The sequence below is a fragment of the Drosophila navojoa genome, chromosome 5 (assembly GCF_054131105.1).
Source record: "Drosophila navojoa isolate 15081-1374.11 chromosome 5, UAZ_NAV_1.0, whole genome shotgun sequence".
Taxonomy (NCBI): domain Eukaryota; kingdom Metazoa; phylum Arthropoda; class Insecta; order Diptera; family Drosophilidae; genus Drosophila; species Drosophila navojoa.
Window position 1 is genome coordinate 17,276,054 of NC_142893.1, and position 15,482 is coordinate 17,291,535.

The window sequence follows — 15,482 nt, forward strand, 5'->3', positions numbered from 1 at the left end:
TTTAATAAAATTAATAATTAAACTACCAGTGGATTCGTATATTATAATTATATGAAATTAATTAATGATTCTTATTAGAGGGAATATGGCTAATCATTCACTAGTCAAACACCAATCGATAAGGCTTTGAACGATAGACTTGAACAATTTGTGCCATCGATACATATTTAAATTTCTGTAGTCCCACCATTAGTTTTCAGTATAAAACAGCGCGATTCGTTAGCAACATACAGCCACACTTGTTGCATTTGTATAAAATGTTACAATTATTTAAACAAAATTGATGGCAATCAAATAAGTGAAAAAGTGCGTGCGCTTAAACCGTTTTTAATTTAATTATGTGTTACATTTGAGTTGAGACTGCAAATAAGATTTCTGTTTTTGTGCCGTGCCGTGTTCCGTTCGCCTTAGTATTTTCTCTAAGTGTGTGTGCGAGTGTGAGTGAATGTGTATGAGAGTGCGCTTATTGCTATTGCCTTGTGCGGCGGCATTTTTGGTTAAACAAATTACGACGACTAACAAAAGTAAGCATAATCAGGTGAAATTAAGTAAAGCGACGGCTTATTGTCTTGCAAAAATACGAACGCAAATAGAAACTCTTGAAAGCGCAGATTTGCTAAATGCAAATGAGCCAAAGAGAGAAGAAAAGAGGAACCAAAAAAAAAAATACAGGTTGTCGCGGCTACGCTTTGGCATTTGTTGGCTTGGCTTGGCTCTCGCTCTGTTGTTGTTGTTGTTATATTGGACTGCCTGCCTTTTTAGTTGGTCAATGCACGGCGTTAATTAAAGCTGTATAAATTCTCGTAGTTTTGTGGGCCGAGGGTTCTGTTTGCGCAATAAGTATTCTTAACATTGTTGCTGCTAGTGTTGTGTTCTAATTTTCTTTATTATTTTCCATTCTTTTGCGTTTCTCTGAGAAGTGGGCGTAACGCCTTTTAACAGTTGATGCTATGAATCATGGCATTGCAATGTTAGTTGGCAGCACACAAAAAATATACATATGTATGTACTTACGGCGCAAGCAACAGAAACAACAACAGGCAGACACCTGTGGCATCTTGTTTATGCTGTCGGCAGCTTGAACCGGTGCGGTTCAAAAGTCAAATTTGACAGCTGCGTGGCGCATCCTAAAATGAGATTTGAATTAAAAAAGCTCTGAACGAGAGCAATAGATGAAAAGCGTTTCATCGTAAGCTTTAACGCGCGCGTGTGTTCATGTGCTCTGGTGGCTGTGTATGTGTGTGCCTGTCTTATGCATCTGCAGCGGACTGGAGGGAAAAGAGATTGAAAAAACGCTGTTAAGTCAAGCACTGTTGAAGCACTGCATAACAGCGCTGTTAAATATAACATGGAATCTGTTAAAGTACTCGAAGTTAAACTAAAATTTTAAATATTATATTTTTCAAATTACATAATTAAAAAAATAGACATTCTAACAAATTTATTTATAATGTTAAGCCTGACATCTCATAACAAAAAAGATAATATTAATATGTTAACATACAAGATAAAATCAAATTTATTTATTGATATTGCGTATAATATAATTATTTTCTTTTTCTTTTAAATATTTTTTGTTATAATTTTATTTATAATTCTATATGCTTGCAGTTTCGTTAACTGTGATTTCTGTGCTCGTTTTTTGACTACAACTTTAAGGATAATAAATATATCTATATATTGAAAGAAGCGCTCAATAAATTTTACGGACAATAAGTTCACGCCTCCGTCTCAATTGTCGTTCTGTACGTTTCCGTCCCAATGCAGAAAATGCCCTCGCAAATTTTAAACGATGGCAGTGGGTCTGGCAGCTTGAACAATGCGGCTTCATTGCTGGGCGCTTCCCCAAATGCCATTACAGTGAAGACTGCCTACAATGGTCAAGTGATCATAACGACCATAGACAAGAACATTACCTACGAGGATCTATGCTATGAGATACGCAATATTTGTCGCTTTCCCATCGATCAGGTGATTGAGATTATATTCGTATTCATCTATATGTTGATGTCATTGTAATTGTGTTTTGCTGTCTATTATAGCCTTTTACCATCAAGTGGGTCGATGAGGAGAATGACCCGTGCACCATATCAACGGACATGGAACTGAATGAAGCCATACGATTATACGAGATGAATTACGATTCCCAGCTAGTTATACATGGTAAGTGAAACAGTTTTGCTTATCGTATATATGTATATCAATATATACATATATGTATATTTATTATACTGTAAGCACATTATTCGCTTAATAAGATAAGATGTTTATAATTCCACGTAACATTGAAGACACAATGCGAAAATTTATGTGTCACCCGTGTGGTTTATTCTTGAATGTCATAAAACATAAGAAATATTTCGATTCTTAGGGAATATCGTTGTAAAGACCAGATATATATTTTTAAAATTAACATTATGTATATTCAAGCCTTAACATTATTCACATAACATATAATTTCTTTATTGAAGTAATTCAAGTATAAATGCTGGTTCTTATGATTATTATGATTTCTTGAATGAAACTAATATAGCAGTGTATATATATATTTCATTTATATGATGAGACTCTGCCTTTACAGAGTGTTTGCTTGTTTATTTTGCCTTGCAAATTTTGCATATATTTGTAAATTATATTTGAAATGCTTGTTTGTTAATGCGTTCCAAGTGTTGGCTAAATGCATTTCGCCAAGTTAAGTTGAACTTTGCCAGTTGGTTTTATGCCTTGCGCAGTCTGTCTTTAGGCCCCAACTGTTCATAAATTGAGTTTTTCTCTTATTCTAGCAAAAGCTTTACGAAAGTAAAAAAAAACTTGTTTAATTTGAAATTATGAAAAGTTCTTATAATTTATAGAATATGTATATATTGTAATATAATACAAATAATAGTTAAATATTATATAATATTATATATATCAATAACTTATATAATTTATAAAACACAAAAATATAGTGGATGTTTTAAGAATTAGTTAAAGTATTAACAGATCTTACATATCTCTAGTTAAAATGCTCATATAAAAATTTAAGTTAGTTAAGTAGTTTTCATATATAGATTTCAATTAAAAAATATTTCTTAATTTTACAATATTATATATAATAATATTTATAGTACAATATCATTTCTATTATTTCTTCAATGAGGACTTATACATATATAAGATATTTGAAACTTTTTCACAGCTCTACCTCTAAAATAAAATAAGTTAAGCAAGTTTGAAAATATAAATAAATCTTAAAGTCTAATACGAATACAAGAATTTCCATTTATCAACTCAAAATAGTTTCTTGGACTAGTTCCACCCGTAGTAAAGTAAACAAAAACCGTTAATTAAGCAGTAAATTTATAGAACGAGCATGTTTTTGGCCACAACAATTCTTTGAATTGTGGCTTAGGTACATGTGTGCATAGCTAAAAAGGGATTTGTTTTATGTTGCCAAAAGGATGTTGTTAGTTTGGGGCGAGTAAATAACACACACACACACACACATGCTTTGTGTTTGTTTGGCTTAAGCGAAAACTATGCAAAAGTTTTCTATAATTTTGTTTTAAATTTCAGAAATTTCATTACCAACGCTGGCGCTCATTGGCGCCTGTTGAAATAGGTCGCTTGGCCTGCTGGGCCTTTAGGTATATGTAGCACAATTTAACCGCAATTTTGTGCACAGTTTTAGCCTGGTTAAACAATATGCTGCTGCTGCTGCTGCTCGTTGCTTTATTAGCTCAATAAACCGTGGCTGGCATTGCCTTTTGGCTTACGCCCGCAGCTCCCTGTGGGCCGACAGCATGCGCAAATTCAAACAGCAGTCGGCCATGTTAATAACATAAAATATTAATTAACTTGTGCAGGCAAATACACTATAGACACACACACACACACACACACAGTCGTTTGGCTGCTGGCTAAATGTTTTAGCTCGTCTTTGCTCCTTTAGGTAAACTCTGCTTTCGCTCGTATCTCACTTGTCTTTTCGCTGCTGTTCTTAAATGTTTTTTTTTTCTTTTCCGGTTGTTGTTGCTGTTTTGTTGCTCTCATCATATCTGCCCTTTGACCCGATTTGCTGCTGCCGGCTTCGTTTATAATTCATTATAATTAAATTGTTTGCTGGCAGCTCGGTTAGCTGCGTTTTCAAAAATTCAATTTTTCTGCGGCTTACTCGAGCTGCTTAGGCAGTGCAAGCACGCCTCAAAGCATACACACACTCACACACACACACACACACACTCAGGCACTCCATCTGCTTAGTTAACTGTCGGCGCTTAATTATCCTTGCCGCAAAAAGTTTTTGGCTTTCGCCCCATTCGAAATTTGCCTAATGACAAAAACAAAATGTTTCGACAACAACAATAAATAACTGTAAAACACGTACAACAACAAACAAGCAAACAAACAACAACAAAATGAGACAACACCAGAATTTTATTATGTTTTTGCTACCAAATTAACATTTTACAGGCTTACAGTTTTTTTTTTTTTTTTATTTCTTTTGCTTTTAACTTTTTTTTTTGGTTCTTGCAATTAGCAAAAAGGGCTCCTTAACTCTTAATACATTTTAATTTAAAATTTCGTTGTTAGAAGGCATCTCTTTTTATAGAAGCTTTAGAATTTCATAGACGAATTTCTATTTATCAAAAGTTAAAATTAATAAAGCAAATTTTTAATTATTAAAAAAATAAAATGTTCCTCTTTTATTTTATTATAAAAATACATAATAAAATATAGGAATTATAATAAAAATATATATTGGGGTACTAAAACTAAAATTATTGTATTTTTTTTTTTTTTAAATTAAATGGAAAATTTATTTATTCCTAAAAAAGAATATAGAGATAAAAAATATATATATTAAAGTAATATAATATAAAAGTAAGCCTATTTTAAAACTATTATCTCTAAAACAAAAAACTTTGAATTTTTCATGAATTTGTTTATATAACATTTTATTATATAACATACAAGTTAAATTAAAATCTTATAAAATATCGTTCATACCGAGTACAAACTGTACTTCTCTAATTATGCTCAACTTATATAGTTTTTAGTTTTTCTAGCCGAAAAGTTCAATGTTTGCTTATCACTTAACCGTTATCTATATTTGATTTATGAATAGAAGTTGGGGTTTATAGAGATACCGTTTGGTATGCTCAAATTCTAATTCATGTTTCGAAAGTTTATCGTGCTATTACGGCCGGTGTTTGCTTTGTGGTCGTTTTTTCTCTATATTCTCTTTTTGGGTTGCTGCAAATGGCAAAAAACTGAGTTCAGCTCAGGCATAAAGAAAGAAAAGGAGGAAACAAAAAACTAGCAGATATAATTTCGCCACCGCGAAACACTCAACAAAGTTTGAAATGTTTTAGGTGCTTTTTTTTTAGCAGCAGAAACAGCATTCCGGCTTCCTGGTTGTCCTCTACATATTTCTATCTATGTATATTTCCAGGATTTGTTGTAGTTGTTGTTGTTGAGGTTGTTGTTGTTTTGTAGCCACGTGTGAAAAAATGCGGCTTAAAATGTATTAAAAGCATTTTCTCTGCGGTTTTCTCTCCGGCTCCAGTCTGTGTGCCAACATATTATGCTACTACTACTACTACAAACACACACGCACAGTGGCATACACATGTACATGCATATACATACATGTACAAACTCATGCAAGCGCCTTAAAAGCATTACACGACGCGACTGTTGATGTTTTGCTACCTTTGCATGTTTGTTTTTGTAGTTATTGTTATTGCTACAGTTGTTGTTGTTGCTGTTGCTGCTGTGTGTTGATTAGTAAATGGCCATGTGTGTGTGTGTGTGAGGCTAGCGTTTTTATAAGTCGTTGTTTTGGTTGCCTTGTGTTTTGTATTCTACCTTCCGGTTTCATCTCCGGCTAACAATGAAGCGTCTGCCCTCTCTGGTACACGGGCGCTCTCTCTCTCTCTCTCTCTCAGTCGCTTTTCGCTTTATCTCAATGCCTGTCGTTATAATTTATGCGCCTGCAATATGGCAACGCTGCCCACATGCACACACATACACACACACACACACGCGCGCAACAAACTTTATCCAGGCGTACAAGCTTTGAAACACATAAGGTCGATATACAAGATGCCCTCACGTCAGAGCGAGATAGCTAAGAGAGAAAATTTCCCTTGTCAATAGCGGTGACTGTGAAATAACACAAAAAGGAAAAAACAGCTGAGCGCTGGCTGGCTGGCTGGCTGGCTGGCAGGCTGGCAGCATTGCCAGCTAAGCTTTTGAGTGCGCTCAATGGCTGGCAATGCTGCGCCGGCGTTTGGCTTTTACTAGGCGGGCGGCAGCCAAAGTTTCAAAGGAAGTGAAATTGAGCGCAAGTGCAGGAGCAGAACTTTAAAAGGCGTCCGGTGCTGTTATTGCTGTTGTTGTTGCTGCCGTTGCCTGCGTCACCTGACATTGAACAGCGGGCAGACCCACACATACACACACACATAGACCTTCTCTCCATCCGTGTGTGTGTGTGTGCGAAAATATCCCTAGCAAAAGTTTTGGACTGCGTCGGCATTCGTCGTCCTGTCGCAACACTCGCGCCGTAACTGTTCGCCTGTCTGGAAGTGCCGTACGGAAAGAATAACACGGGCCGCATAAAGAAAAAAGCAAAAAAAGCTTCGCGTTTTTTTCCTGCTGTTGCTAACGTCGCGTCGTCGCGCAAAGCAAATATACCAAACCAATACACAAACGCATACACGCACACACAAATTATACATAATATAATATAATATATATTAACATATATACAAACATATAAACTGAGTGAATTTAACTAAAACGTTGCCAATTGTCAACACAAAGAGCCAAGTGAAAAGCCAAGCTAAAGGGTTTGCTAATTTCTATTTTAGAAACTCCAACTTCTTGCTGCGAGAAAAAAGAAAAACGAAGTAAAAAAAAAAAAAATTGAATGAAAAAAATCAATTGGCCCAAGGGAATATATATATATATAAATATATATATTTTTTGTATTATTTTATTTTTGTTGGCTGTATCGGCTTGGCTATTCGATTAGTTTGCAGCCGTTGATGCCCCCGCCCCGCCCCCGCACATTGCCGTGTGCAACGGGGCGTATGAATGCTGAGCTGATCCGAATCGAAATCCAAATATATTTTATTGTATTTATGCGGTCTTTGCATCGCTTGAATAATTCAAATGCTTGAATGAAACGGAATATTTTTTGGCGAAGTTGAATTGGAGTGTGTAATTAAGTCAGTTGTTGTTGGTTCAGTTGGCAGAGAATAGAAATTGTTTGATTTACAGAAATTTTAATGGAAAGCAGTTGATGTGTTTATTAATGTAAATTGTTTTTATGTGGAATGTGCCGAGTTAATTAAACTTTTATCATATTTATGCTTATGATTTTTTAATTGATATTGATTTAATATAAAATATTTACGAAATTCCCATTAATACTATTATTATTTTCATTCTATTATAATTTATTTAAAATAACTCAATTTAAAATAAATTTTATTATTTATATTATTAATATTTTTGTTATTATTTTTATTATACCCTGAACCCATTGAAAATGGGAAATCAGGGTATAATGGTTTTGTTAAAAGTATGTAACAGGCAGAAGGAGGCGTGGCAGACCCCACAAAGTATATATATTCTTGATCAGGGCGACAAACTGAGTCGATTTGGCCCTGTCCGTCTGTCTGTCCGTCCGTCCGTCCGTCCGTCCGTCCGTCCGTCCGTCCGTCCGTATGTATGAACGCGTCGATCTCAGAAGATATAAGAGCTAGAGACTTCAACTTTTTTTTAAAATGTCCGTATATATCACGCGGATATCGAGTTTATCACTAAAAAACGATAACTCATTCCGATACTTTTTTATCGATAAAAAACCTTATCGAAGATCACTTAAATAATTATATCTCCTACATCTTTCAAGCTAGAGTCTCCAAATTTAAAATGTATATAAAGATGTATTTTATACAATTTCGGTTTTTGTTAAAATTTACCCCCCACCCTTAAATCCACCCCCTCACCCTCATCTTTGTAAAAGTCGTATATCAAATACTAGAGACTTGTGCTTCGGTATACACATACATTTAAACATCACGATTACGTTCTGCAAGTTTCATTACGATCGTACGTCTAGAAATTAAATTATTCAACAAAAAAGTTCTCATTTATTGCCAACATTGCAGCGCAACCAAAGCGCAATCGCCTGTACATGTGAGTGTGTGCATGCGTGTGTTCATTTGTATGTGTATGTGTCTGCGTGTGTTTGTTTGTATGCGTGTGTGTGTGTGTGTGCGTGTGTGTTTGCTAATTATTATTGAAATATCAGTTGCTTGTAGGGTTCAGGGGATCTCGTAGTCGAGCAGTCTCGACTAGAGCTTTCTTTCTTGTTAATATATTTGTTATGTATTTAAAAATGAAATTTCTTAAAGTCATTTATGATATGAAATATATGAAAATTCATATTAATAATAATTATTTTGATTATGAAAAGGTGATTTGCAGATATATTAGTTAAGGAACAGTTAATCTGTTTATAAATATAAAGTGTAGATTAATTGATTATGATAAATAAAATTTTAATTTTAATTAATTAATTTTATTATTATTTTAATTATGTAGAGATTATTTCATTTATTCGAATTGTTATTAATAATTAATTAAAAGTTTAAAATTGAAAAAATTTCTCTTATTTCTATACAAGAATAACATAATATTATTAATAAGGATATTGAATATTTTACTTATATAAAAAAAAAAAAAAACATCAGCTGCTTGACATATTTATATATGTATATATATAGCGCTGTGTCAACACAATTCTTTAAAGTTCTTTCACTTGTATTTCACTTATAAATTTCTTCAAATATTTAAATATATATATGTATATATTTGCGACTTAAGATATTAGGTCGTCAGGTCGTCAGCTCGTCAATTGTCGTTAGCAGCGAATTGATTTGCGGGCAGAGGAGAGGAGAATGCGTGGTCGCCCTTCAATTTGGGGCTTTACCCGCAAGGCATGTGTCATGTTTTACATTTGTCACTTAATCAAATTCCTGGGCTGCGACTGTGAATCCGGTTGATGTTGGCGTCGCACCTCATCGTCGTCGTCGTCGTTGGCTTCAGTTTCAGCTTGAGCAGCAGCAAAATCGAATCATTGATTTTCATTTGCTTCGCTGATTCGTTATTTCGGCTGCTGTGCCACAGCAGACACAAACAAACAAACACACACACACACATACACATACACACATGCAAGACAGACAGACTGAAAGGCGGCAAAGGCAACAAAATTGATAAAAATGAAAGAAAACATCAGCATCTCTCACTCTCTCGCTCTCTCTCTCTCCTTCTCATTCTCCTTCTCTGTGTGTGTGTGTTAGCGGCCTTCTCACACCAAACTTGACCCTAGCAGGCATTTGCACTTCATCCAAGCGTTGATGACGCCGTCGCCTGCCTGCATTACCAGCCCGAGAGCTGTCTAGGCCAAAAAAGATGCCCAAATACTTGATACTTGACCAGGCTAACACACACAACGTGTATGTTTCTCCTCTCTCTCTGTGTGTGTGTGTGTATGTGTGTCAGTGTGTTGCCAAGACGCTGCAGGGCGCACCATTTGCTCTTGCTCTCATGCGAGCGAGACTCTCCCTTTCTCTCTCCCTCTCTCTCACTCTCTTGCTGCTTTCTCTTTGTGTGCTGTGCGTGTGTGTGTGTGTGCAAATCAAATGCCCAAAATCGACAAATTTTGTTGGCCAAGCTGTCGCCTGCAAATGCGCTGCCATTTAAACTCGTCGTCGTCATTGTTGTTGTTGTTGTTGTTGTAGCTAGCAAATCAACACATTTACATTTTGCCCTTGCATACTTTTTGGGGCTAGCTTAGCTCGAACAGCCCTCCCCTCAAGTCCCAAAACTGGGCACATTATGATTGTTTGGCATATTTTAATGATGCCATTGGGCTTAATGAAATTATTGTTAGCACTCGCAGCAGAGCCGCACAGCCTGAACGACCTCTCGTCCCGCTCCTGCTCCTCCTCCTCCTCGTCCTCCTCCTGCTGTCCGGCCTCGTTTCGAATTACCTCCACGAGCGTTACTTAAGTATGCACATGACGTACATTTTGACTCGTTTTGCATGCATGGCCAGCTTCAGCATGCGCTCCTTTGGATAAATGTTGTTTCAGTGTTGTTTCTTTTATTTTTTTTTGTTTTTCTGGCTCTTTTCTTTTTGCCTCGCTTACTTGAGTTCTTTCGTTCGTTCGTTCTTATTTGTGGCGTGAAATTTTACAGTGTGAAGTGTTTCCGCTTTATGCGAAGGCGTCCAAAAATATCGGACGCAGGTGGCCCAGCAAAATGGCCAAACATTGGGCCAGGCCAGGCCAGCCAAGCTGGCTCCCAGGCACAAGCACTTACAAATTTACGGTCCTTGCCGTCTCTGACGTCATTGGCAGGCAAATTTCGTTGTTGCTTAACACTATGGGTCAGAGCGGAGGCTGCCGCTATAGCCCAAAACGTAACGGAACACGTAACGCACAAGAGCAATACACGGAACGTGGCTTTAAGATGGCCCCGCGCTCTCGCGTTGTTTTATTTATCGTTATTATCGCTTGGAACTTGAGTGGATTTCGCTGGGGCGTGTCCTGATAAACATCAACGGCTGACTGCGCTCCGCTCTGTGTGATGTAAGGCCATTGTTTGCAGACACTTGAGCATTGTTGATTTGCCAATTTGCTGAAGTAGCATCGTCGCATCGTCGCATCTAGCCAGGCAGCTATTGTCGTTGTATTGATACTTTGGCCGGGCCATCATTTAATCAGTGAACTGAATCGTTGACTGCCATTCAATAATAATGGACTCGGAGAATATCATAATGCATTAATTATCTATCTATTATCTGAAGGGGTTTTGGCGCTGTCGCAAATTATCCCTCCTATTGCTTGGTATTGTCTGTATCTCTATATCTTTGATTGATTGGGGCCATTAGCAGGCATTGCGTTTCGTTAGGTTTTTTGTTGACAATTTATGCAATTACGTATCCACTCAACATGCTTCACATCAATTTCCACTTCGATTACGTGTCGTATGAGTAATGTTTGCTAATGTGCTAATCCTTAAAGCTACGTTGGAGCTTGTTGTGGAAGCTTCAAAGTATTATGGGGCAAATGGAAATGGTTTCAAGTTATTAAAAGTTTCTAAATTATTTGTGTGACTTATACCCTGTAATAATAGCATATAAAGGGGTATATTGGGGTTGAATAATTTTTATAAGTGCTTAAATAGTAAATAAAATGGAATCGAGTTTTTAGGTTTTAGGCAATATTAAAAATAAAATAAAAAAAAAAAACACACACGCAGAGCTTTAAATTTTTTATAGATAATGAATTTGTTTTGTATTATATATTTTTAATTTTATTCATAGTTAATTGTCTGTTGTTTTATTTAATTTAAATTTATTATTTTATTTTTTATTTATTTAAAAAAAAGCTTTGGATTTTTGTAGGCAACAAAAATATTTTATTTAATATTTTAAAATTAATTTTTAATTTATATGTTGTTTTATTTTGTATTATTTATTTTAATTAAAAAGAAAACGTTCAGTCAATAATATTAAATATGGTACTTCAACTTATTTTCCGTATATGCCTTTATTATTCGAAATTATTGATTATTTGTGTTATTTTAATTAATTATACATATACATACATATATACATATATATTTGCTTTGGTATTTTCAAGTAGTTGCGGTTTAATTTAATTTCATATTGGTCTACTCACATAATTAAAAGTATGATAGAATGTTTATAATACTCGTTCACGAAGTGAAAGGGTATATTGGTTCTTCTATTGAAGTTTGATTTGGTATGTGGAATATTATTATATAAGTAACTGCAGGCTTTCGCTTAATATAAGACTAGAAAAGGGTATAAAATCGTCGTTGGGCAACATTATTAATATATATATTTAATGATTTAAAGCTTTCATTAGAGTTACATTAAAGTTACATAAAAGACCATAAATAATCAGATTTACGCATATATTTGTAACTACTTCAATTACATTTCCAACTTTTTCTCAACAATATCATAGATATTAAGATTTCGCTTTGGTTATTTACAATTGTATAAAGTTATTCTTAGCTCAGTGTGCAATTAGATCATTAATTTGAAAACTTTGAATCGCAGCTTTGTCAACAATAATGAATAACTTGTTAAATGCCATAAATTCTAAGAGATTATAATTAAGGACTCTTAAGCTAACGAATCAAATATTGTCCTTGTCAAGACAAAAGGCAAATAGTCAAAAATTCATAATTTCACAACTTTCCATTGTTTGTGAGTGTGTGTGTGTGTGTGTTTGTGTGTGGGCGGAAAACTTTGTTTCATGATTTAATTGTGGCAAAGCTGGAAAAGTTTCTATTCCGAGGATTAACCTCGTTTTGTCAACGGCATGGAGAACTGTACAGAGTCACTCGTATAAATTATATTCACATTTCGAGTTTATTGCAGCGTCAAAGGATCTCTGGGGTTAGCCACTGATTGATTTACCGCACAAACTGTCGCTGTTTGCTGGGTGGTTGGGTGGTTTCTGCTGTGTGTGTGGGTGTTGTTAATGCTGTGCAACTAACCAACTCAGTTGTCAGTTCATTCTGACAGGCAGCCAAGGGGCAGCCAGGCCAACCAAGGGGGCCGACCAATATTCATGCTCCAATTGCACTCGCCAAACAATGCCTGGAAAGTGTGTTTATATTTAGCAAACGATGTTACCCAAAACACACGGCCACCCAATGGGCGGCCCGACGAACTCTCTCGGTCGCTGTGGGTCTTTATATATTCCCAATTGGTTGGGGTCTTGCAGCATCAGCAGAAAAGTGGGGATCGACTGGCTTGTCACGACACAAACCACTTGCCTCAAGTGGATGCTGCTGATGCGGCTGCTGCTGCTGCTGCTGTTGCTGTTGCTGCACTGGGAGCCCGCCTCCTTGGTCGCCTCGTTAATCATGCGAATTATGCATGAAAGTAGAGTACTTAATTTCAATTGTCTCAACAAGCTACAAGACCAACGACAACAACAACGACAACAACAACGTCAAGTAGTTTCGATGTGACCTACCAATACACTTGAAGAAATTTTCTATTTACACTTGACTGCACTGGGGAGGATTATATTGCATAGTTTCGCGTGGCGCTCTGGGAGTAAAATTTCCCTTGCGCAGCCTGGCCATACACGAACGCGCTCTCGCTACTCGCACTCTCGCTCTCTCTCGCGCTTTCTTTGTCTCTCCCAATTCGATTCGCTCTCTTGCTCTACATCGTTTCGACTCTCTCTATCTTCTTGGGCCTTCACACGCCTTTGACAATTTGCAGCAACTTGTGCGCTCGTTTGACTTGGGTTCAATTGTTTGTGATTGTCGCAGCGTCGCTGCTTGTGTGCGCGTCTCTGTGTGATTGTATGGCTGGCTGCTGTATGCATGTGTGTGTGTGTGTATGTGTGCGGCTCGTGTTTCTGTTTGTGTGCGCGCTTGAACAGAGTTGTCAGCTGTTTTGCTTGCATTACGCCGCTGCGCTCCCTTCACATCTTTGCACAGTTTTGCTTCTTCTCATTCGTAGTTGCGCTGTGCTGCCCATTATTACACAATTTATATATATGTATATGTGTATATAGTTTCTTTTAGGTGTGGTTTCTGCATGACGCCCACTGCCGGCAACGCCCCGAACCGCCCATTGCCTGCAGTTTTTAATCAATCACTTTAAACTATAGAATTTGCACGCCAGGGGGCGCAGCTGTCGCTTGGCTTTGAAAACTTTTGCATTGCATAGTTTTAGGCGGCCCGTGGCGTGGCCTGTGCTCAACTGTAAAATGCAGCAGCTGCAACAGCAGTTGGGCCTTGTCCCGATTCTATTCTTTTCCCTTTTTTTTCCTCGCTTCTCCTAGCTTTCGTTTGTTATGTGCGCTACCATGTGCCGCACAATTTGCACTTGGCCCAGCACAGTGGGACAGAAGTTGACAAATGGATATTTAATTGATTTCCATAAATATTATTTATTGAAATGAATTGAAGAAATGGGTTATAGGCTGGACTATATTTTGTTCGTTGAATGAAATTGGCGTTAGCAGAAGTTTCATTATTTTATTCCCTAAAATATGTAGTATTATTTATTTGTAAATTATTTATTATTTTATTTATGTGTAAACTATTTATTGTTTTATTTATTTTTTGTTGTTATATTTTTTTATTTTGTTTTTAATATTATTTATATTTATTGTATTTATATATTATATGTATATTTTTTATTATTACTATTTGATTTTATTTTTTAAATTAAAATTTATTTAAAAATTTTTTTTTTTATTTTGATTTATGTTTTTGATTGTTTTATTTTTTATGGGTTATATTAAAAGTTTTACTATATATGTTATAATTATTTTAACATTTTTTATTAATTTACATATTCTAAAAGTGAGCAACTATCTCTGTGATTATATATCATATCAAATGGTAGCAACTTTTACTTTAAAACTGTATTTAAACACATAAAATTAAATGTGTTGCCCAATTCCACTTTTTGTCGCTCTTGCCCCACTGTGTAATTTGGTCAAAAGTTTTCATTCTCTTTGCCTTGCTTTGTAATTCAGGCTTTGTTGTGCTTGTTGACATTGCCAGTTTATGCAAATTTGCGGCAATTAATCGCAACTAACGGCAGCACTAGAAGCAGCAGCAGCAGCAGCAGCGGCAGAAGCAGCGGCAACAGTAAAAGTCAAGTGCAAAACAAACCGAACCGAAGCGAACTTTCTACGCGCCGCGTACAAAACTGAAATAGCAACAACAACAACAACAACACAGCAGCAACAGCGACAAACACACGCGAATTATGGCTTGGGGCTATTGGTCCGCCACAACAGTGGATCGTGGACGCTCGCCACGGCGCTTGACGCAATGCACGCCGTTGCCTGTGAATCTCGTGCAGCAGGAGGAGGAGGAGGAGCAGCAGCCGTCGTCGTGTTTACCACAACAGCAGCAACAACAACAGCCGCAACAGCAGCAGCAACAGTCGCAGCAGTCACAGACCTGCCCCAGCACCCCCTCGGCTAGTCAACAAGGCGGCGGCGGCGGCACTCTCTGCTACAGTCCCACGTGTCGCTCGCGCTGCTCCAGTCCCTGTCCGGGCTCGCCGTGCGGCTCAATTACGCCGCCGCCGCCGCCGTTGCTCACATCCTCGCAACAGCATCTCCATCAGCACTCGAACAAGAATTGCCCGGCCGCACAGCAGCTGCTCACGCACTTGGATTACGCGGCACGCAGACAGTCCCTGGATCAGCTGGACAGTCCGCAGGTACTGAACACGGTACTACATTGAACAGGGCACCAGAGCTGTGCACGGTGGGAACAGAATAAGCGTTGCCCCACAAAATTGAGATCCATTCAAGTTGAGAAAAAGTCTATAAATATGCGAATGAGTAGAGAAAATTAACTGCAATTGCGTATGACTGGGAATTGCTAGAGGCAGA

General features: G+C 36.9%; 1 protein-coding gene across 8 annotated transcripts in view; it reads left to right on the forward strand.

Annotated features, from left to right (window-relative positions):
- The first annotated feature begins 187 nt into the window (after window positions 1–187).
- The window catches only part of aPKC (protein kinase C iota type), a 31,329-nt gene continuing 16,034 nt past the window's right edge, over window positions 188–15,482 (forward strand). For 2 of the 8 annotated variants that reach the window (XM_089262467.1, XM_089262463.1), the window contains exons 1-2: window positions 6,344–6,836; window positions 14,610–15,319. In XM_089262467.1, coding sequence (XP_089118593.1) covers window positions 14,846–15,319 — 474 coding nt within the window. In that variant the 5' untranslated portion in view covers window positions 6,344–6,836; window positions 14,610–14,845. Of the gene's footprint in view, window positions 525–1,611; window positions 1,972–2,042; window positions 2,164–6,343; window positions 6,837–14,609; window positions 15,320–15,482 lie in introns of those variants that run through there. The other 6 variants (XM_089262469.1, XM_089262470.1, XM_089262466.1 and 3 more) reach the window with 6 other exon arrangements.